This window comes from Anarrhichthys ocellatus, unplaced genomic scaffold (genome assembly GCF_004355925.1).
Source record: "Anarrhichthys ocellatus isolate YVR2014 unplaced genomic scaffold, GSC_Weel_1.0 scaffold14, whole genome shotgun sequence".
Lineage (NCBI taxonomy): Eukaryota > Metazoa > Chordata > Actinopteri > Perciformes > Anarhichadidae > Anarrhichthys > Anarrhichthys ocellatus.
In genome coordinates this window covers 3555458-3579820 of record NW_022280044.1, presented here as the reverse complement: position 1 = coordinate 3579820, position 24363 = coordinate 3555458, and the positions used below count along the sequence as shown (strand labels likewise).

The window sequence follows — 24363 nt, the reverse complement described above, 5'->3', positions numbered from 1 at the left end:
GGGGGGGGGGGGGGGGTTGAACTTTAATACTGGTCTCAGAGAAAAGCCACTAGGCTGCTGCCAAATCCCACAGTGGAGTCAGAAACCTCTAGGGGTCATTCAAATAGCTCAAGAAGGGTCCATATCAACATCAGGAGTCGTCATATCTCATAATTATTTCGTTATCTCACTTGAAACTTATTATATAGCATTAAAAAAATAAAATTTTATATAATCATTGAGTCGGATCGTTGCTATATTCCACAGATGTTTGACAACTGAACAATAATTCAATGCCAAATCAACAAGTGTGTTCTCAAGTGTGTGTATTAAGTCTAACTCCATGGTGAAATGGGTATCTATTTGGCGGGACACTGTGCGCCGCTCCAGTAAAGTGTCTGTGTCCATTGTACTTTGGGATGTCTCATGTCTGGACTAACCACATGTGCACGCCGGCGGCCACCTTGGCGATGGCGCAGGGTTGTTGTGACTGTAGGACTGTTGTTAGGTGTTTAGGATAAAATGATCTAAACCTGAATGAAGCATAAATTATCTGTGAATGGAATACCATCCCTGAAGCAAATAAAACAAAAAAGGTGTGATGGCTATCATCCGTATAGATGAATGTATAGAAATCTCACTTGAGAAATAACATGACAAGGGAACGGTTAATGATTAGGCCACTTTGTTTATTTTGAAGCTTGATTTGCTTACATCGAGTAAAGCGCCACAGGGCAGGCAGCAGGCTTGGCCTTGCACAGGTATGACTCATTGTTGTTGCTGCATGTTGCTGCTGAATGATTTAATTATCCTTCCTTCTATGATAACGTTAAGACACGTCCTGCCTATCGATCATAGTTTGAATCACGTTTTATTTTACCTGGTATATTTATGTTATTTTGAAAAGCGAAGTTGCCAAAGGAATCCGGACATTCAAACTTAATTTATTAAAATCATTGCATACGTAATAAGATGTTTAACCGAACTTGATTAGCTTAATCGTAAACTAGATAAATAGTGCGTGTAAAATGTTTATTACCTAAAATAGAAAGTATATATTGAACGAGTAGTCTTTGCAATGCAAATGCAATAAGGACGATATTTAGCATTTGGAGCCCAAAAAAAGCTTATTGTGTCTTATAAAATTGCAATTTTCTACGATTAACACTCAAATGTTATTATATCTATTGGCCTAATATGCAGTTTAGCCCTGTCTTTAATGACTGTTCCTCAAAAGGCCTGGTATTAATTGGTTATTTTTCACATTTGTTTAATCAAACGCACAGCATGATATTAAATAATTACAAAATATTAGTTTTGTTATTGTGATTTACGTTGACACATTACCTCTACCAAATGACTTTAATTTACAAAAACATAAAACATAATGCAGTCCAACATATTGTATTATATGTTCAAGAAAGGATGCACCTCCCCCATAGACAAAACATTATGTAGCCTACATTTGAACATTTTCGTGGTTACAACACACACCATCTTCCATCCTTGATTCTTGCTAAGTAAAATAATATTAGTTCATCATTGTTTCCTCTATTTGGCACTTTTGTTTAAATTTCCAAAGTACTGTTTTTTTCAGTGCCAATAGGCCTTAAACACAAAACCCCAAATGGTTCAGAACATTCCTGTATAGCCTCACTGTGAACAACATTTAGCTGACATTGTTCACGTTGTTCACGTTTGGGCTTTGAAAATGTTTAGTTTATGATATATACTTTTGTTCAATTTCTAAATGACTTGATATGTGGTTTAAGGTTTCTGTTTTCTGGGTTTAAGTTTAGCTTTTGACATATCAAAGGAAGCAAATGAGACTAATAGACTTTTTTTCTCTTTTTCACTTTAGGCTGCATCCGTCTTTTACGCACTTGATTGGCAGCTTCTGTTTAGTTGATGATTATCCTTGGATAACAGATAAAATACCAGCAAAATTACACTCAAATGGGCCAAAATCAATGCTGCATGTTGAAACTCTGGCAACAAATCCAGTGAAGGCTCCACTCCACCAGGTCCATTTCCTATAGCAAAGAATAGACGGAGAGCGACTGATCGTAAACACAAAGCAGCATACCGGGCGCGCGCGCCCACCACGCAGACACACACACACAGACACACACAGACACACACAGACACACAGACACACACACACACACACACACGCACACACACACACACACACACACACACACACACACACACACACACACCTTATCCCGTCCCCTCATTTCAGAGATCAAGATCATTTTCACACGTATCTGCTAAAAACACCTCCAAAAGATCTTCAAATAAAAAATGGCAACATTCCTTTTATATTTCCAAAGCTGGAATACAAAAGTAGACACCACCCAAGTGAAGCGGGTACGGACTAGTTCATGAGAATAAGCGGTGGAGAAAACTAAATGACAGTAAAAGTTAATGTCCTCCAATAGCTTTCATTGGGACAGGAATTCTCACCCCTCTTCCGCTCTTTTCAAGCGCTCAGACAGTTCCTTTACAGCCTGAATAGCCCGACAGGCTGGATGGCTAGACAGCAACTTTCAACTTGACCTTGGCCTCCAGCCGCGTCTTATGTCCTCCTATGTCAAAACAGGCACACACTGCCGAGTCCAGTGCTGTTTTATCTCTTTGCATATTGTAAACATGTCGGAAGTCTAGTGTCTTAAATATTCACCCCAAACCACGATGTTGAATCCGTTTCTTTGTTTTAATCTGAAATATGTATATGGTTTAACGGAAAGGTGGGGGGGGTGGCCTACTGACTGTGTTTCGAGAAACATTTGAATGGTTGAATTAAATTGCTTAAAATATGTCCGACTTGTGCTTAGCATTTCCACATCCCATACTGAATGCGCTGGTTTGTGCGCAGTATACAGACGGATATTATAACATACTACACAGTGTATCGATGCATCGGTGGGCGGCAGAATATGTTTAATTCCTTGTAGATCGTGTGCAACATTGGAACACAATATAATTGAATATTGTTTGTATTACTGGGAATCTCTTTCAGTAAATGGCTGTGTGATGATACCTTGTTCCTGTAGCGAAGCAGACAAAGGCTGGCCAGTGTGCGTGCGTAAAGGCCATAAGGCTATGCATATTAGTCATATGTGTAGTAGCCGTTTTTTTTAAATTGTTGACCACTTTTCAATAATCGACTCTTATCTGAGCTTCAGACATAAAAATATATTTTTAAGCCATTTATTATCCAAATCAAGCATTTGAAAGTCTGAAATACAACCTAATTTGAATATAATATTAGGCTCTTATGTGTGTCTTACTGTTTACGAATAAAGAAACATCCATCTCAACAGAATCAAACACGGCGAAAGCCAAATCAAATAGGTACGGTCACCCTACTTCGCCGCATTTTTCTCCACTTAATTATCTGTACAGGGTGATGTTTACCGTCCTCTTTGCATAACCTTGTCACGTGATAACATCTGAGCCAATGACGGCTCAACCTCTGCGCTCTTGTGCGCGTCAGAGTGGTATTACTCTCTGAGAACCAGTATCTCCTTTTCTCAGTCTGTGCTTTTTAAAAAAGAGCCAGAAGCTTCAATGTTGGATGCCGTGCTATGACAACGTCACTGCTCCTCCGTCCTCGCTGGGTCGACCCGTCGGTGATGTTCCTCTACGACAACGGCGGAGGTTCCGATGAAGTCAAGAACATGGAGGGTTTTGCTGGTGGCAACTTTGCTGCGAGCCAGTGTCGGAATCTGATGGCGCACCCTGCGTCCCTGGCACCCAGCACGGCTTATTCGTCAAGCGACGTGCCCACCTCCGGTATTGGCGAGTCAGTGAAACAATGCAGTCCTTGCTCTGCAGCTCAGAATTCCTCCAGCGCGTCCCTGCCGTATGGGTATTTCGGTAGCGGTTATTATCCGTGCAGAATGTCGCATCACAGCAGCATTAAGTCATGCGGAGCGCAGCCCCCCTCCGCGTATGGAGAAAAATACATGGACACGTCTGCCTCGAGTGACGACTTCACCTCCCGGGCAAAGGAATTCGCTTTTTATCCGACCTACTCCACAGGCCCCTACCAACCTGTCCCCAGCTACCTGGACGTTCCTGTCGTGCCAACTCTCAGTCAGTCGGAGGCCAGACACGAGTCCCTGATACCTATGGAGACCTACCAACCGTGGACTCTCGCCACCAACGGCTGGAACGGCCAGGTTTACTGCGCCAAGGAGCAGCCCCAGCCCGGCCACATGTGGAAGTCCTCTATACAAGGTAGGCTACATCCCTCAAGGTCCAGCCGTTGGACAGAGCTGCTGCTTGACATGTTGGTTTGTTACCACACAGTAAACAGGATGCACATTGTATAGAATGTGGTCTTTGAAATGTCAGTTGCTGTGTCAACCTGCTGAACAAACAGCACAACAAATAGCTTGGAAACCAAATTACTGAAGTAATGGAATGGGGAAAAATCGTTTAGTTTCCTCAAAAGTGAAGACATAATCTCAGCGCATAGAGATTTTCTTAAATGTATTGATCATCTTTACTGTAATTAATCAACCGTCATTGTCAAATAGTATGTCAACCTTATTTTAACTTGTTTTATACTATAACACGTCACTCCCCATAGAAAATCCAGAACTATTTGATTCTATAGCTAGTGGAAATGTGTGGCTCAGTAATAAACAAATTACCGTTTATTGATAAAATTCAATTTTGAGAGTTAAATGTTAAACTGAACCACTTGTTGAGAAGCAACTCATGACAGCATATTTTGTCTCTCTCTCTCTCTCTCTTTTTTTTTTTTTTTAAAGACGCGGTGTCCCACACCGGAGGAGAGTCTGGCTCTTATCGACGTGGAAGAAAGAAGCGCGTGCCATACACCAAGGTGCAACTGAAGGAACTCGAGCGCGAGTACGGCGCCAATAAATTTATCACGAAGGACAAGAGGAGGAGGATATCTGCCCAGAGCAACCTGTCCGAGAGACAGGTCACCATATGGTTTCAGAACAGACGTGTAAAGGAGAAGAAAGTTGTCAACAAATTGAAACCCATCAGCTAGTTTATTTATATTTTTACTATGGACAATAGGCTATCTGTGGGATATACACTAGACACACACACACACACACGCATGTATATGCGCGCGTTTGGACTCATGGATTGGAACACCAAAACTCCTTTCTGACTGAATATGATTTATTTGTATGTTACCAAATGATTTCCCGGAGCTTCTGGAACAAAATTCCTGAGGCCTATGAATACTGGACCCTCCTGACACTTGCTGTTAAATGGCTTTTTGTGTTAAAGAGTCAAGTGGAGAGAAAAAGACAAAACATATAGCTGCAGTTTTTGTGAATAGTTTTTTTTCTTCTTTTTTTTTTCTCTCTTCCCGACATGCTCACTCAACGCAGGAAAACGGACCCCAGTTAAGAGAGGTGTGCGCCACCGTGCTACGCCTTTATCTGCAACTTTATCGACGGTGATAAAAAATGCAAAAGGTTCACAGGAAGTGATGTGTTAGGGATTTGGACCTTGGATTAAATATTAATCTCTACTGGCTTCCTTTTTTAAAACCTAACTCACATGCTTCGCTTGTATGAAGTTTATTCTTATCATATGAACCCGTGCTCACATCCATATCCAATCCATGGTGCAGTTCTTACTATAACGCTTATATAATCGTTGGGGATATGTGATCATGTCAATCATAGCTTTTTAGAATGTGTGCGTATTCATGTGGTTGTATATAAAGTAAATTCCGGCTTGTTATCCAGGTCATTTGTGTGTGAGTCCAGTATGTCGGTGTTAAAGTCCGTCCCAATAAAATATGGACTTTGTTGAACTGTATCTAGTTATGTTGGACATGTACCAATTTCATGGCATGACACATGCTAGCTCAGTTTACACTTTTATTTAATCCTTTTGGCGAATTTGCTCCTCTATTAACGCTGCACTTTTTAAAAACGGTTTTAAGGCCCATACTTCTGCTTCATGTGACAACTATGGTTTAAATGGTGTCTTGTGGCTGCTTTTCTGGGTTTGTAGCAGCTTTCTTTATCCAGAAAAAGGCTACTTTAGGCAAATTTCTATTTTGAAAGTCCAATATTTGCAATGTGTAGTAGAGTTCTGTCTGGCTCTGGGAAAAGAGGAAATTAGTTAGTTGAGGCTGGTTTGTATTGAAATATAGGCTGACATTGCCATCTAGCGGCGGCTTTATGATCATACCAAAGGAATTATCAATGGTCAAATAGTGCTATACAGACTTTACTTAATAATAATAATGTTAAGGATAATAATTATAATTATATCATTTTCATTTAATTCTATACTAATTAGCTATTGATTTGGTCTGTGATCGAGACAGCTACCGTAATGTAGCATATGTAGCGTATTTACAACGCAGGTGTAAATATGAGGAAACGCTTTATTTTAATAATAAACATATAGGCCTATTAAACACAAAACACATTTCCTCTTGCTCATTCGTAGTGACTAACATTACAAATAATCACTTCAATATGTAAATGTTTGCACGGACATTTAATATTGAAGGGTATAGTGAGGTGAAGTTGTGTATTTTATTTCTCCAAATATATTTCGTAGTGCTTTTGTTACACGTTGAAAGTAATATCCATACAGTTCGAAGTTACTTCCTAAATTCAAGTCATCCTTTTAATAAATTCCTGTAATATTTAGGCCTACATTGTCTTATTGGGTTGAGTTTACTGAGATGCAGCTAGTTTACATTTACGTTCAAAGTTGCTATATGTGTATCTTTCTTCTGATCAAAGAAAATGACTTATTGAATTGTCAGCTTGAAAACCTAATTTTTGACTCCATTTAATGAAATTTGGGCAACTATTTTTAAACGGCGCAGGCCACCGCGTCAATCTGTTTTGTACGACTGCACATACTAGCCTACTTTATACGCAATCAACTGCGTTATTTTGTTCCTCCCTTAAGCGTAGGCCTAATATATATATGAGTGTGTAAATATTCAAAGGCCTATTCACAAATGTCAGAATGCAATAAATAATTAAATTTCATTTATTACAATTTCTGTAAGCTTTCTATTGTTATTGGATTCATCGCGAACAAGAAATCAAAAATAATAAGTCGTAAAACACTCGGTCGCCGTGATGAAAATATTTTTTGTTTTAAAATGTATTGATGTAATGTTGAATATTAATTTGGTGCAATACCTGAATGATTCGTGGAAATGTTTTGCATGGCAATGCGTCACTTAAAAAACGGGCCCTATAGAAAAATATCTATGCTGTCAACATGAGGTGAATTGCACTTTTAATTCAATAGAATTTAAACTGAGTTAATTTTAACTTTTTGCAGTTCCGTGGTGTTGAAAAAAACCCAACCTGTGCTTGAAAAAAACGTATACAACTGCGTCCCCAGTCACGCGCATCGTTCATTGTTCACTGACATTTGGGGCTTGTGTGAATATATACTTGTTCGAAAAGATTTACATTTTAAATGACTAAGTGCAGTTGTTACGCAGCTAACCACGCAACCAAAAACGCAACTCACAATGTTTGTTTTGACTGCTTTAATGAATGTGATTCAGTCTTACTGGCAGTCAATTGTCAAACCAAATCCCTCCTTATTCAGAGCTCCAGCTCCTCTAGCTGGCCTTCACACCTGTTAGGCTGCCTGAATTACTTGTTTAACTGTTTTATCCAATTTTGTTCTATGGAACAGTTTGTCTTCATTCAATAATTGAAATCACATATCCTACTCTGTACGTACGACTTATCAATCCCTTTTTTTACTTTTTGCAATAATTGAAAGCACATAGACCTGTGGGTTATACTTGTACATGGTTTTATAGTTATTTTAATTTATTATATTTGTTAGTTGTTGCTTTGCATGCGCTATAAGCCTAAACGTGAATACCTTTACTGACTACATACACATATATATATATACCCTAGAAAACGAATTATCTTTTTTTGAATAAAAAATTCTATAACTCCTTATCCAGAACCTGGATGCTAAATTATTTGGCTGCTTTAAATATTATTAAGCCTATTATTGTCAGTTGAATTAGTTGTAGTTGTTGTGATTTAAAAACAAAATGTTGTGGCTGTTAGTTGTATATGTAGGCTACATATTGTTGTATTTATTTATTTGGATTTTTTAACAAATAACATCTCATCTAAGTGGGAGTTTTTTCAACATTTGTAACATGCTCGTTAATGAGTTTCATTTACTATAAATAGTTCAGCCTCCTTGTTTCAGTTTTGTGAAAATGGCAAATGTTCAGTAACGTTAGCGAACATGATTAGGGATTATTTACACAGTCGACTAAAGGTTGGATTGTTTCCTATAGTTAGCAGTCAAATATCTGGTGTTTATATCTACATGGCCAGCTGGCTGATTGAGAGAAACACAACAGAAATGTGAGACAGAAGCATATGCCCGCGAGCACGGAATGCAGCGTCGCCCTGGTCCCACGTCCTCTAACGTAGGCACGGCGGGGCGCGCACGTATTACACAATAAACTCAGAGATGGGATAAACGTGTGATGTCTGACTGCTCAGTGCGTTTTATAGTCCAGAAAACACTAACGAGCGGAAGAGCTGATGCTGTAGAGCGGAAGTTGAGTGCAGTCATGTGATCAGCTAGGCAGCTCATTGGCTGCAAACGAGCACAGCCACATTTTATTGGTTCGTGAGGACCAAAACAATGCTACAGGTCCCGCCTCCACTCGAACACATAGTGTGATAGTCCAAACTCACAGCGCAATGCTCCGCCCATCACTCCTCCTCCTCACGTCTTTGACTCACAGCACTTTGGGACTGTGCAAAAATTGAGTTCTGCCGCCACACTAAGGCAAAAATAGTGAATTACAGTTAATTTCAGTTTTCAAAAAGGGTTCCATTTAGCCTACTATTCACTTTAAAAAGATATACATGGACTTCCATGCATTATTTGTTTTAAGCAAAGCAAAGTGTAGCCGTCAAAGGAAATATTTGTCCTTTAAAGGCACTTTCTAACTAAACAAATGATCAAGCATGATCCATTTTTATTATTCGATTCCGTCTGACACTAACAGTGAAAATGTTCTCTTTTAAAGAAATAACCATGTCACGCTTTCTATTCATCAAATAACTGAATATACTCTTCTCAGATAGTCCGTAAAGGCTAATCTTTAGGTCAGAAACTCAATATTATCGAATATACTAGTATCTTTTGAGGTTTTCGGATCAGTGAATTGGTCAAATAGATTACATATCCGATTAGTATGTCTCTGGCCTGCCTGTGGGTGGTTGAACACAGACAGGGCCAACACTGGGCATTGTCTCTTTACATTGACCTTCGCTGTCTCTATGCGTAATGGTGGCTAGACCTGCAACCTTGAGTCACTCAACAATATAGCTCTGGTCAAGCTTGAAATAACGAGTTTGGAAGATAATCTCGTAATACACCACAAAGACCTGAGCAGACAATGCATTTATCAAAGACCGTGGCAGCGGTCAAATAGGAGCACTTGACCGAGATTATGTGAAAGCCTCAGTCGGCGCCTTTTGCTTCCTCAGACGGGGTTTTCCTGGTCTCATGTGGTTTGAAATATGAATGCCAACTAATTTACTAAGTTGATTTATGAAGGGTGTATAGGCATGCCTTTAAAGGAAAGATACACTATGAGTCATGGATTACAGTGAAGGCAGAAGGTCTGTTTGCTTCGTGTGGGGTTTGTTTGCAATTCCCTGGCAATTACCTCAAGACAAAATACATATTTCGCAGTGATAATACTCAACGATTACATATAAAAGTGCAGAAGATATAATAAGGCAAGTTTGTGCAGCTAAACGCATGTTGTTTTTGGATATTTGAATCCATGTTTACAAAAAGCGATACGGGAGACTGTGGAAATCTCTTTGAAAATGTTTTTAAAACGCTGCAGATGCTTCATATTGGTGTATTATCTCGCAATACCTACGGGTTTAATCCACAATAATTGGATTTAAGGGCAGTTTGGGGCTTTTCCCGAGTAAAATGGGTCATTCGGTTAAACTACAATGTTTTTACATTTAATGTGAATCCGGTCCTGGATCAGTTCAGATATGTGAATGAAACTACAATAGCCAGTCATGAGATTTGTTCCTCGTTATTTGAGCTTGGTTGGAAACAATGATGCGAGACAAAAGGGATTATCAAATAACATGCTGCTGTTCTTAAGGTATAAATAAAAGACAAGAGCGAGAAATGTAATTCAGCGGCGACGTTTTCGTTGAAGTTCATCGTTCAGTTGAACAACAATGTTTACCATGAGTCGAGATATATTTATAAGGCTCTAGGTGACTAAGAGTAAATGATGCACGTGTATTTGACTGTTAAACGGCATTTTCACATAATGAAAAAAAGCTGTATCTGAAAATGAGGAAAAAGCAATGTCATCTGAGTTTCCTATCAAAAAAGACTACAGACGTCACATTGGTTTGATTTAAACATATTCCAAATGCCACGTCAGCAACTGCAACTGTTAAATATTTACTGAGATGTTATATTATTTAAAAGATGCTGAAAGCCAAGCAAACATCTCGAGTATATAGACTCGTATAGTATGAAATATAGATCTTAAAATCAACCAAGGGAAAAAGACACCTTTCAAATAATAAAGTTCTACTATTCACCAGCTCAATTCAGACTCTTTAAAAAAAAAAAGATTTCTTATGCAAATGATTAGAATGTACTTTTTGAGCATGTGCACATAATTCAAGAAACGGAACTGGGAATTCACTTTCCAATTGTGCTCTGAATATCTTGTTCGTTCAGCCATCAATTAATGCGCAATTAAGACTAGGATTTTCTGACGCAATAGCCTAGTTTCTACATTGTGGCCTCCCTTTTCAAAATGAGATGAAGCCCTATCAATACACTTACATTTGATTCTGTCTTTCTTTTCCTCTCTATCTCTTTTTCCTTTGTAAAATGTGTCCCCCATTGAAGTGCAGTTTATGTCCTTTTGTCCATGCAGGCCCACTCCTGCTGACGCCTCGTTTCCCAGGATACCCTCTACAGGCGAATCCAGCATTGTGAGTCTCCACTGGTGAGTCAGAGGTGCTCCCGTTGACCGTGGAGTTGGTCAGTTTCCCTGCATGCCTGTGTGGTCCGCCAGGCCCTTCTGTCGTCGCCATCGCTGTCGGCTCACATTTCAGTCACCTGTGGATAAATCAACAGTTGTTCGCCGAATCAGGTTCAAATTTACAAATATATATATATATATATATATATATATTTTCCCCTCCTCGTTCATTTGTACGCAACTAAGTGCTGTGATTGTTTGATCTGTCAGTCTGGAGTACAGGGGGGTGGTGTGTGTGTGTGTGTGTGTGTGGGGGGGGGATTATAAAGCTATCAGAGTCGTATCAATGTAGCCAACCGTTCAAGTTCGAAAACGCTTTTTAATCAATCTCATATTGTGGAAAACCAAAAGTAAACGCGTAAAGTAAATGTTCTACATTTATCAATTAGCTCATAGTTTTGGTTGTACGCCCAGTGCTCAGTCTACACATCACAAACCGCCATGTTTAAGTTGTGTTTTGTGATTGTTGAATGTATAATAGTCTGTGCATCAAAAGGTGACAGTTGGTACCCGTATTGTTTTAGTCACTATGCCTGTGTATCTTTTCGGACTCCTGCTCAGCACACTCTGCGACAGACCGTGTTCTCCTTTCGAGGTAAAGAATATAGTCAATAGATGCTTTGAGGCGCAGGTGTGGTGGCCCATTTTTCCACCATAAAATGAAAACAAAAACAACCTGTACTAAAGCTCTGGGCTTTTTATTTCACTTCAAGACTTAAACTACAGGAGGTTTCTTTACAGGACACTAAATGCGCCTATTTAGCCTGCTTTACAGCCTATGGGCCTACCTGACGTGGCGTTAAACTATACTTTCAGATCCTCCCCACACTTGATTGTTTACTTGTTGTCTAACAAGGTTTTATGGCACACGGCTTTGTCTGTCCGTGTCACTCGCTCCGACACAACTGCGCTTATATCACTCCAGAATGGAAGTTACACTTAATTTGAAGTTAAATATGTTGTGTTAATATCTGTGAACTGATATATAATTGTTTAATCTTGTTTGATTTAATCCAAATGACAAGTGTGTCTATTTGTATCTGGGTATGTGGTGTAGGGTATACGAAAACGGCAGGAGACGGAGTTCTCCTCTTGACTTAAAGGCCATAAAAACAGTGTCCCTGAGTAAATACTGATTATCTCATGTCAAATCTCTTCCATAGTCATTCGTGGTCATGTATTACCAAAAGTCTGTATATTAATGTTTCTCTTGAATGTCCAAATCTGATATTAACTTAATATTGTCAATATCAACTTATTTTGAACATAAGGAGTTTTGATGAGAGCAATTCTCCCAAATAGTAAGAGTTCAAATGAGTGGTTAGCTAAATTAAGCTAACCGAACCTATACAAGACGGTACATCTCTCATGATTCGTTAGACTTTTCCTCAGCTCAGAGTTAGAAGTTCACATTATCGAGTACTCTTGTAACCCAAAGCCTTCGTAAACTTAGAAGCAATTAAAGGAACTCCATCCGGGGCACAGTGGGCCCTTTGCTCTCTGTAAAGGACCCTCTCCCGAACTTGAAGTCGACCGTACAGACAAAGCTTTGGCTTTGAGAGCTTTTACGCAGCACCAGACTGCGGTTTTGGTGACCAAAAAAAACACACAAGCAGGATGGTGAGAGGATCAACACAAATACAAAACACATTTCACATACAATTTGCCTTTTTACGCTTGTCGTTATTCTTGAACTAATTGTTTACATTTGTTTAGTCAAATGGTTAGAACAAGTGTATTTATTGTCGGTGGAAATCTTACCTTAGTTGTTTATAGACATGATATGTTTCTATTTCGTTCAAAATCCTCAGCTGCTGACTTTGAGTCCGCGTTGGTGGCGACTTCCTATCACGCTTGGCCTGTTTTGTGGTGTCTGTCTGGCCGGGGAGGGAAAACAACGCAGCAGCATACTATAGCTATAAAAACGCAGGTCTGTCCAGAGCTGGCTTTGGTTTTCCTGGGCATCCTGTGCTCAATTGCAGCTTAAAAGCTTCAATACAAGTCATAGAATTTGTCTGGATTCACTGAGAGGCGGAGCGTATGGTCGCTTGCAATTGATCAAATATAATTGCTTGCAAGCAGGACAGTGCAACACAGACTGCATGTTTTTTTCCCCTGTTTTTATAAACTCACATTGCGTTAGTTGGTGCTTGCACAGTCCTAGTGTGTGTGATATTTTAAGTGGTGGTTCACATGTGCCATCAGGAACCTCTTGGATCTGAATATACACATCGGGCTGTGGGGCCAGGCCAGCCGCGGCGGTCTTAATCCGAGTTCACGTCTCTCATTCACAGCACATTAGAGTCAAGTTGCAACCTCTCCAAATCAAGCTGCAGGGTGGCCTCAGTGCAGGCAGCCAGGGAATGTGCACTGTGGCATGTTTACCAAAGCAAATGGAAGAAATCCATTCATTTAAAAACACAATGGACAATTGTTTTCTTAATTTGTATAGCTTCAGGGGAAAGGAGACCTTTAATACAAAATCATTTGCAATTCATGTGTGGCAATAACAAACGTTATTCACAATCTGGATTTTAAAGTAAATGTTGCATGCACATTTCGAGCTGTAACTTTGAAATATACGGCTGCAGGTATTTAGAAATCCTGCAAAATAATCCGTTAATAAATGTTTACTCATTTTATTATGTGCGTGTGTTGGTATTTACGCAAATGTATAGATGCGTCATGGCAATAAATAGAAAAAATTGTGATCTGATGGACATTAGTATGCATCAAAACCTAAGCATTTTCAAAATTTCTAGAATTTGTCTTCTAACAGGACAACGCACATTTGAATAAATATTGGCACCAAAACGTTAAGAAACTTCCGTGTGTAAAAGTCAAGGGGGCTTGTATGTTGCGACTTTTTTAGCCGTTGTTGGATTCATTAAATATGACACAAAGCAGCGAAATAAGACAAGAATAATTCAGCAATAGAATATGTGTACTATTCTAAATAGGTTGTTGCATTTAACTTTTGAAGCAGACTGCTTTATTGTCAATTCTTGAGCATTTTCCTCAGTGAGCCTCGTCTTTTCTACGAGGTGTGTCGTTTTTTACTGTTGATACTCACACAAATACTAAATATTATAATAATATAATGTGTTTATTACTGTAAACATTACAATAAAAAAAATGGTTTCTTAGTGTAAGGTTTCTCAGACCACAAAATGTCAGGTTTGTTCTTTCACTCTAAATATTAAGATCCTGTCCTGTATTTATTTAGTCAACATTTCAGTTTGGTCTTTGTTATAGGCTACTGTTACTAACACAAGGCTGTATCCTGTTGAAACATTAGCCGCTACTTTGAACATGACCCTGATAACTAAATGCCCACTGGGCCAAATGCTATGTTGTAAAACCACCAAGTGATGATGACTAAGAGGTCTAAAAGCAGACTTTACAGATAAGCTGGTTGTCTCTTTCCTCCAATTCAGGTCAATGTTGTCAATGCACAGTAATGCTGGTTCAATCATGTTTCAATTGTTATCTTGCATAATCATTTCATTTTTCTTGCATTGTGTACATAATTTAAAAAAACAAGGAAAACTAGAAAAGCTTAAATTACGCACAAATATTTTTCTAGGGCACGTAGTGTGGAAAAGCACAGAACATCTGGGAAATTGATATTCGGGCCAAAGCTTCGATTGAAATCCACCTTCTCTTAAAAGCAGCATTCAAGTTGTCTTCCTCTGACTTCGTTGTATGTTAAGGAATTCCACTTTAAGGCGACATGGCGATAAAGCAACAATGCCAAGCTTTAGGACATAGCAGTCATGTCTCTTACACTACACACACTCGCCCCCCCCCCCCCCCCCCAACACACACACACACACGCGCGCAAGCACACACAGGCAGGCACGCACACACATATACACAGACTGAAAATCTGTCAATTTCTGCCGTGTGGTCACGTGACCTCCTCCTTCGTAGAGTGGATGGAGATGGCTCTCCACGTCAGCCTACGTCTCCAAATTTCTGCTTAGCGAACCTGCTTCAAAGAGGCAAGAGGCACGGCGCTTCAGAGCCATGTTCAGGGCGGTTATAGAGGAATCAACCCCCAACATAGAGTTATAGTAGAGGGTGAACTACGATGATGGATTTTGACGAAAGGGTCCCCGTCGGATCGAACATGTATTTGCCCAGCTGCACGTATTACGTGTCGGCGGGGGCTGATTTCTCCGGTCTTCCCTCGTTTTTATCCCAGACCTCGTCCACCCGACCCATGCCATACTCTTACTCCTCTAACCTGCCGCAGGTCCAACCCGTCAGAGAGGTTACGTTTAGGGACTATGCAGCCATTGAAGCGTCTGGTAAATGGCCGCACCGGGGGAACTTGCCCCACGGCTACCCCACCACGGAGGACATGGTGCACCGGGACTGTCTTTCGGCTCAAACTTCTGTCGTAGGAGACATGTTCGGTAAAAACAGCCCCGCAGCTGCCGCCGCTGCGTACCACCACCACCACCACCATACGAGCGCCGGCTCCGCTGCCACCAATTTATACGGTAACGTAGGCAGAAATGGCGTGCTGCCACAAGTCTTCGACCAGTTTTACGAATCGGCGTACGCGAACGCGTCGGAGAGCTCCTCCACGCATGGCTATTCGGGGGAAAAAACGACGACCAAGCAGCCCAGCTCTTCGCCAGAGGACGAACCGTCGTGCAGAGACACCGAGGCGAAGGAGCAGCGGGATGAGGCGAGCAGCCCGCAGTTATCTTCCGGCAACAATGAGGAGAAATCCAGCAGCAGCAGTACGTATTAAAGTCAGCGCCTTGGTTATGAGAGAAAGTTTGCAATCTTGCGAGCTGCTGTTAAAATTTTTATATGCTGTTTTATAAGCATATAAGGTTTATAGAGGGCCTGTAGACCCCCCACCCCCAACAAAACTTTGTTATAAACTGCAGGATCACGTGTTTGGAATTGAAATTGGCCGTGAAAGACATGAGGTCGGTGGTTTTTCTGTACCTAACGTTTTCCAAAAACACCCAGTTATCGATGTGAATTCTTATACAGACTTGCGTTAAGTCCACGTGTTATAAACTTGCTTGTTTCACGGTTTCTTAGCATTAAAACAGCACTTCCATGTAATGAGGTTCGTGCCTCTGGTTAAGGGTTAGCGGACGTGAGCTCTTGTGTTAAAGTAATCATGGACTCTTGTGTTCCCATTTGTAGATTTACCCCTTTGTGTTCTATAAAACGACTATACCACTACTACTACTACTGCTACTATAAAAACTGTCAAATGCAACGTGGTCTCATTTCCCTGTTGCTCTTAGTTGTTCATGTTTAAAAGCGTGCTGATTGTTTTCATTAGCAGGAAAAGGTCAAAGCCAAAGTATTGTCTATAGCGAACCAGCACGAATGGTTTGGTAATATTTCCAGTGTCATTTAACGTCTTTATATGTGACACTTGAAATGTTGAAATAGAAAATATTTTTTGAATGCTTTATGTAGAGGAAATACGCTCATGCGTAATCTGGACATCCAGGGCGTACAAATCGTTTTTCTAACATAGTTAGGGCTAATTTGAAATGTTTATATTTTCTGTGACCAGTACACTTTCCTTTTCTTTCTTCCAGATGGACAGAGGACCCGTAAGAAAAGGTGCCCTTATTCAAAATATCAGATCAGAGAACTTGAGAGGGAATTCTTTTTCAGTGTGTACATTAACAAGGAGAAACGCCTGCAACTATCTCGGATGCTCAACCTCACCGACCGACAAGTGAAGATTTGGTTTCAGAACCGTCGCATGAAGGAGAAGAAACTGAACAGAGATAGATTACACTATTATACATCCAATCCTCTGCTTTAGGGGTCAATGAAGCCCCGTCACAGCTTCCATAGTCCTCCGCTGTGGGACCGACTGCGTTTACAGACAGACTGGCTCTCCGGCTCTCTTCCAGTGTACACTGTGTACCACATTGGCCGCGACAGCAGCAACACTGCTCAATGGTTAATTTCAAGTTCGAGGACAAGAGTATCCTGCGATCGGAATTACCCACAGAGTGAGCATGAATTAAGTCAGTCTGTGGACTTTGATTTCACTCTCCAGACTCTCTTTTTGAGGAAAATGTAGAAACGGATTGTTGCCCTCTTGCGAGGGCCCTTGTTAATATTATTGTGACTCACAGACGCCTTGTTTATTTTTCTTTCACGCGGGTAGAAATTAGTAGTCACTGATCGACTGACCCAGTGTATTTTGTAATCAAAAGATTTGTTTAACTTTTTTTTCTATTTGTAAAGTCAGAAAAGTGGTGGATTTAGGATGATGATGGCTATGTACTTAAATAACTGAAATTATATTGGTGTGACCAAACAGTGAGTTCGAACAGATGAGATTGTAATGTGTTTATGTTTTGTGTGCTTATTTATTTTGTAGCCACTCGTTTACTATTTCCTTTAATGCCACGGCTAACCAAGTCGAAGTCCATTATTACAAACAGGCTATAGGGATTCCGTGTTGAGTCTTGGCTGGCCTTTTGTCGTCTGTATAGCCTGCAGAATGAGGGCTATACGTATTTATATGTTGCGTATCTACCCCAATCCATGTCGTCCTTTTGGATTTTTGGAGACTATCAGTCGAGTATTGATAATGTAGGCCAAAACCAGAGAGATAAGCTTGTCCACTGGATCCGTGTGGAGTTGCACTGAGGTACACGCCCAACATATGCACACACAGGTATATATGCAGCGGGCCTGTTTGGTCTGATATTGATCCGCATAACAGAATATTTTTTTCATTACTTGTGATCCTTTGGTACTTGCTGTCTAAAGAAGATAAAATGCTACATTTTCAAGTGTGCTAACAGGGCAATGCTGGTCAGGGTCATCGCATTGAATCAATTGCTTGGTATGCCCAATTGTGTATTGTACTATATTTCCAAATAAAAAAACAAATGAAAAGATCATTGAGAAAAAAAATGCTGCCTTGTCATTGTTTTTTCCCCCACAAGCTGTAGCATGCATGCATTCTTGTGTGTGTGTGTGTGTGTGTGTGGGTGTGTATGTTTGTGTGTGTGTGTGTGTGTGAATGCTTTCTTGTGTGGGTGCTGAGGCAAACATACAGAGAGATGAGAGGAAAGGAGACCTCATGTGAAACATTTTACGCACGAAACACATTCAACTCGCAATAGTTTTATCACAAGCATGTGCCAACGAATGTTGCAAACATACATACAAAATATGAACTGTCCAGCCTGATAGAGGCACACACAGAGTATACACTTCATGTTAAGCCTTTAAAATAAAAGTTAATAAAGTAACACCTTTAATAATGAATCTGTTGATTCTTAATTGCTTTTCAATAACCTTACATTTGAATGGGTTTCGATAGATGTAAACTAAAAAGAAGTATAATTCCTCTGCTGTCAACTATTGTCCTGTTGTGCGGCAATTACGTTGATCCCGAGCTGATCAATATTTTGAGCCATTGACGACATTTTGCAGCTCTTGCATTCCAACTGAAGAAAAAATATGTTATTGAACCAATCCAGATCCACCTTTATCCGTTTCCATTACATTTGTTGTCGCCATGTACACTTTATTTTCTATTCGTTTTTCACTCTTTCTCTCTCGCTCTCTGTCGTTTGTGTGTGCAAGCTGTCATTACGCTGATTGGCTTTGGAAACACTGTTCCAACAGCAGTCTCCTTTGGCGACGGTCGCCATATTTGCTGCTGTTATCACTGTGTTTATGGGAGCTAGCCGCAGCGCATTGGCGTTCATATATGACAGTCAAAAGGGCCATAAACGCGGGGAGAGAGGCTGAAGTTTATGGTTGCCTCTCTCTGCCATAGTCCGGCCTTGCCTTGCGCATCCTTTACTGCGCGCTGGAATTCCGTCCCTAATTACGGGACATCCTCCCCGTTGCCGCAGCAACGCGGCCATAAAAGCTGTCTGAGTCTGGGGCATTTGTACAATTGGAGTGCAGTGCAATAAACCGTCTGAGACCCAAGGTTATTAACTGTTACCAAGGAGGCGAGAGCAACGGCCGGGAGAGGACGGATAGGAACAGCCTTTGCTTGCTGCATCGACTTCACTTGAGACGCTTTGCCCCTCGTGTGGTTTATCCAGCTCGATCAGTTTAGTGGCGACGGCTGCACGCAGGATTAGTCTTTCCTCTGCCACTGGGCGGCGCTGTTGGGACCAATGTCATGGCCGTGGATATTTTCGTCTCCAAACTCACCTCGAATGCAAGCAGGTAAAAGGTGTTATCAACACAAGCTGAAGCTTGAACAGTTTTCTCTGTTGCAAGAAACCGTCTGAACGTCCACTCCTTAGACTCTTCTCATGCATGCGACTCCTGTTAGTTTGAGATGGGATCCGTTTTGTGTTTAGTCTCCACATTTCTCTGGTGCACAAGTCTTCCTGGGGGCCCTAATAAGGCAACACATCTGTGCCAAGCCTTCATGCTGCATGTGCTATTCATTTTGCTGAGCTTGAGCTTTTTAATGGTTGAAGAATAGCATGCCCGGCTTGTACCTGGAGAGATCTACAACCCCGTCCAGTCCAACCACAAATGTTTTGGATTTGGGGAAAAATTATAAAAAAAAATTGGATACAGTTAGTATGTTAACGATACAGTAAGCAGCGGTGCTGGATACAAAACATATGCTTTCATTTTTCAGATGGTTCACATTCTAATGCAGCTCATCTTAAAACACAGCAACTGGCTTGTATGCTCGTTCCTCCTCCTCGTCTTCGTCTTCAAAGAATCCCCTAACAACATTTGACGTCCTTCCCAAACACATTATTCTCTGTACGTGCCAAGTGGATACAAGCTGCTTTTAGAAAAGTCGATCTGATTGTGATAGGGCAGCAACCGCGTCTCATTTTCCTTCCTGTCACAGATATAGAGCTGCACTGAGGGTATTCGGTGTCAGTCCAAGTGGCGGGTTACTATTCTGGACCTTAATGCACGTGGACCGAGTCTCTTTCTCCTTTGTCTCTAGTGAAAAATAAATGCTTCCGCTGGATGTAATAAAACCCCGCATTATTGTTCATAACTGCACTCGGGACGAACATGATACGACTCAAACGGCCTCTTCGGCCACGATTATATGGGCCGGATCAAAGCCAGTGGTCAGAGTGAACTGTTTTGGGGATATAATAGCCAGGCAGCTGTGAAAATGAAGATTTAATAGCACCAATTAATAACTGTAACACAAAGATATCGATAGGCCCCAATGCCAGTACAACACCATGAAGTGTGTGCGTGTATAAGCCAAAACAATGTAATACTGGGCACAGATAATTAATGGATGTATTTAGTTTCCTAACTAGCTCATATGTCCCTTAAGGAACATGCCACTGTGGGGAAGATAATACAAACTTTGTTTAGTAGGTCAACTCTGCAGTGAATTATTTTATGGTTTTGGGGGAATTTACTAGACGGGCAAAAAATGCTCGGTGTACGGCCCTTGTCTTTAAAACTCTCACGCTGGAGAAAATGCTCTTTTCTTTATATATTTCAACAAATTATATTTTGTCTTTTGAAATACAATATTGTATTATTTCCGTGTATGCATCAATAACCCTCAACCAACTTTCAGTCATTTAGGTCATTTGAAATATGTGCATTTGACAAATGTCCACCGTCAACGCGCTAAAAATCTAAGCCAGTGTACATAAATGAGCTGTCAATGACAGAGCGTTTGAAAACCTAAATGGGCTCGATTTATGAATTTCTCCGAAATTTCCTCATTTCAGTACAACAGGCTGCAAACAAACCCGGGGGGCTAGCGGCCACCTGGGCCTGGTAATGGCAAAGCTGGCCGAGATTAACTTCAACCTGGAGAGACCAATAGACTGCACATGGCCAAGGACACTACGAGATGGAAGGAGAGTTTTATTGTGGCCCTTATTGCCTCAAATTGGACCGACAGGATGACAAGCTTTATGTCTGCTTTCCTTTGGCACATTGCGCCTGTTCCTTGCACAACGCCGCGATCAATACTTTGGCACTTTAACAAATATATATTTTTTGTACTGAGTATTTTTTATTTATATTTGTTGTAAGGCAGCTTTTTCTTAAAAACACATTTGTTCATATAACCTGTGAAGGAAAGCACATCAAGATTTAACCTTTGTTGTGCAATGCGTAATGATTTATATAGGTACATATTAACTAATATCATATCCTTAATTAATTGGTGAAAACTCAGGAGTGGAACCATTATTACTACAAATCCTAATTTCAAAAAGATCTGAGAAAATACTTTTTAGTGTGAAATGGAAAATGATATCCTGAGTAGTTTTATATATCACGAAGAAGAAACGCAAAGCCTAACAGGCTCTAATACATGAAATGACTATATATGCAGTTATATATGGCATTTCAAGAATTTAATGTGTAAAAGGTGCAGTAAGTCGTTAAGAAAATCATTTATTCTATAAAGGCTTTTTTCATTATTTTATCTTTATTTGCTTTTTGTTACTGGTGTCAAGGGATTGGTTTTCTGTTGTTTACGCACGGAGATAGCTTGTTTGATCTTACTGAATTTAACATAATCAAGATTTATATTATCCAATATTCGTCCACAATCTTAAATCAAAAATGGTTATGTTTAAAGTAATGGTATAAGAAGACAGTTCAACGAAGTCAACTTGATGTTGACCATTTCAAAGACGTTCCCTGTCCAGCAAAAAACGAAAATCAAGAATCAGCTTTATATGCCAGATATGACTACACGTACAAATACTTTGTTTTTGTTGTTAGTCCCACTGTATACTTGCACAGAAAACATACAGCTAAAGACAAGGACAACAAAACTGAACAAAAGTAAACATAAACATTTAATCATTCTGTACCTAAGTAGCCGAGGTGACTATAGGTGAAAGAAGTGTAGTGTTTGTGTGTGTATGTATGTGTGTGTATATATATATATATATATATATATATATATATAGCCTACACAACACACACATTGACACACGTCAGACCGTTTCTGTAGATTGTAAAGAAAGAACAAAGTATGTTTAACAGTACTCTTAATCTCCAGGCAACACTAATCTTAGCACCTTTACATTTAGTGCGGAAGCGCCCAGTCTGTCTTCAGGCTAATGGATGCACCAAAACGGCTTTTTGCCAAGTCATTTCGCTAGAGGCGAATTCTACCTACAATTAAACACATTTTATTACCTCTAAGTCCAATTGCTTTCTTATTGTTTGTCGTTGTTGGTGGGTTCTGCAGCTTTTAAAAAACTCAATTTAAGACTATATTTTTGTAGTTTCATTTGACTATGACTCTCACTTGAGTATTAATTTTTTTTTATGAATCTGATACTTCTGTTTTGCACCTAATGAGCTTTGTGGTGACATTTGATTTGAATCTGGGAAACAGACAATCAGGTCTTAAGACAGGACTTGTTGGGAAGGGATTTTAAAGCTTGTTAAACGATTACATTTATGAAATGCTGCTTTTCAATATATATATATTTTTCAACGTTGTATCATGCTGGACCTCGCCCCTTCTAGGGGGTAATGGTGGTGCATTAAGGCAAGGTGAGGGAGCACACTGATTGCTCTGCTGCCTTTTTCTCCGTCTCAGCTCCATAATAGATATGGCTCCGGCTGCTACGTAGCCACGGAATGGGAGGGACTGCCCGTCTTCCAGCGTTTCCATTGGTTTTACAGTCTGCACGGCGGAGAGGGGGGTGCCTCTAATCATATCCAGCATGTTTTGCACAAGAAATGTCAGCCAGAAAGGGCTATCTTCTCCCCTCGCCAAAATACACCACAATAATGTCATGTTCAGACAGTCCGTCAGGAAATGCGTTTTTAGTGGATTCTCTGATCAGTGGCCGCACCGAGAGCGGCGGAAGTCACTATGCTGGGAGCGCGGTGTGCGTGCCTCATAGCGCCGCTACAGAAGTGCCTTACGGACTACACAGCTATGGATACTTCCCAGGTATGGGGAAGCGCTGCGAGATGGGTCCCCAAAACATGGTCTCCACCTCTAGTGCGTACATGTCCAGCATGGAAATGTGGATGGACGCGCAGAGGTCATGTCGAATGGACCAGGAGCACCCGGTGGGTCCCCAGGTCGCACCCTGCTCGTTCCCGCAGAATATTAAGGAGGAGAGCACCTACTGCCTGTATGAGCAGCCGAAGTGCCCTAAAGCCTCAACCGCCGAAGATCTTACATATTCGAGGTTAACAGCAGCGGGCCTAGGCTCGAGTTCTTGTACAGTTACCGATGGTGGCGGCGGGGGCTCAGTGCCTGTGCCGGGCTACTTCCGCTTGTCTCAGACGCACGCACATTCTCATAAACTTTATAACACCAACAGCCCCCAGCCGAACCCTTCCCATTCTCATTTTGGCCTACACCCCATTGCTCCTGCTCGCTTCCACACACCACCAACTACTCCAGCCACGACGCAGGAAGGGAGGAACACCGAGGAGTCCGTGTCCTCGGGAAACGCCGACCTGCAGGCTCACGCTGCACCAGGGACCGAGGAGCCACGCGAGTCCTCGGATGCAGAAGTCTCTTCAGCTGACGAGACGGAAGAGCATAATAAGGAGAGACCAGCAAAGACAACTAAAGGTAATCGCAGTTCATCATAGGTGTGGTCCTATACTGTGGTTTTGTTTTGCATGCAGTGCAGGTAGAGTGAGGCTTTTTAATGGCACCTGTGTAGTTCTATTTTACTGGTTAGACTTGCAATGCCAAGTCAAGACACCGGTATGGGAACGTTGCATTGACATATTAGATTATCTAAGTATTTTGTCTCTAAGTTGTTGTAATATGAGTACGTTATGATGTATATGTGCATGATTAGGCCCCGAAATATTATGCGTAAAACCGGAAAAAGTCAATTATTGAAGGGCAAAGCTGTAATTGGATTAATTAAACAATACTAAAGTGTTATTTCAAATAAACCAAATAAAGGAATTATTGTAAAATACATGAAATACAATATAATACATTTTAACTACCTATACCTTAAGCCAGTATTTTTCTGAGTGCTGCGTAAAATGTTCTTAGGCCTACGTGTATTTGTGTAGGCCTTTTATATTTTCTGTGCCACAAAGTATTTTTATTCTTTCACGACATATGACACAAAACAAGATTTGTTTCGCCGCACCATTGGTGTAAAATGTTCATGTGATATTTTCAAACTATTACTGACGTTTCAACTCTAAGTCAAGTCTGAGTCTAACAAAGCAGCCATAGTTTACGCATAAGACACACACACAAACACACACGTCACTGTAACGTGTGTATAACACACATAAACACTCCTAGATACATATCACACACACACACACACACACACACACACACACACACACACACACAC

At 40.7% G+C, this 24363-nt stretch overlaps 3 protein-coding genes across 3 annotated transcripts in view; all 3 read left to right on the top strand.

The window, feature by feature from the left end:
- Nucleotides 1-3572: 3572 nt before the first annotated feature.
- On the top strand, nucleotides 3573-5014 carry hoxa13a (homeobox A13a). Its single transcript, XM_031854157.1, has 2 exons — nucleotides 3573-4227; nucleotides 4767-5014. The coding sequence occupies exons 1-2, from the start codon at nucleotides 3573-3575 to the stop codon at nucleotides 5012-5014; spliced, it is 903 nt and encodes a 300-aa protein (XP_031710017.1).
- Nucleotides 5015-15152: 10138 nt separating this feature from the next.
- Nucleotides 15153-16874, top strand: hoxa11a (homeobox A11a). The gene is made up of 2 exons (XM_031854059.1): nucleotides 15153-15813; nucleotides 16642-16874. Exons 1-2 carry the CDS (start codon nucleotides 15153-15155, stop codon nucleotides 16872-16874), a joined length of 894 nt encoding a protein of 297 aa, XP_031709919.1.
- Nucleotides 16875-22804: 5930 nt separating this feature from the next.
- LOC116387285 (homeobox protein Hox-A10) overlaps nucleotides 22805-24363 on the top strand; it is a 1935-nt gene continuing 376 nt past the window's right edge. The window contains exon 1 of the mRNA XM_031854237.1: nucleotides 22805-23606. Coding sequence (XP_031710097.1) covers nucleotides 22805-23606 — 802 coding nt within the window. The remainder of the gene's footprint in view (nucleotides 23607-24363) is intronic.

Coding starts and splice junctions, on each gene's coding strand:
- hoxa13a (XM_031854157.1), top strand. CDS start 3,573: ATGACAACGTCACTGCTCCTCCGTCCTCGCTGGGTCGACCCGTCGGTG. Junction 4,228..4,766: donor GTGGAAGTCCTCTATACAAG/GTAGGCTACATC, acceptor TTTTTTTTAAAG/ACGCGGTGTCCCACACCGGA.
- hoxa11a (XM_031854059.1), top strand. CDS start 15,153: ATGATGGATTTTGACGAAAGGGTCCCCGTCGGATCGAACATGTATTTG. Junction 15,814..16,641: donor GGAGAAATCCAGCAGCAGCA/GTACGTATTAAA, acceptor TCTTTCTTCCAG/ATGGACAGAGGACCCGTAAG.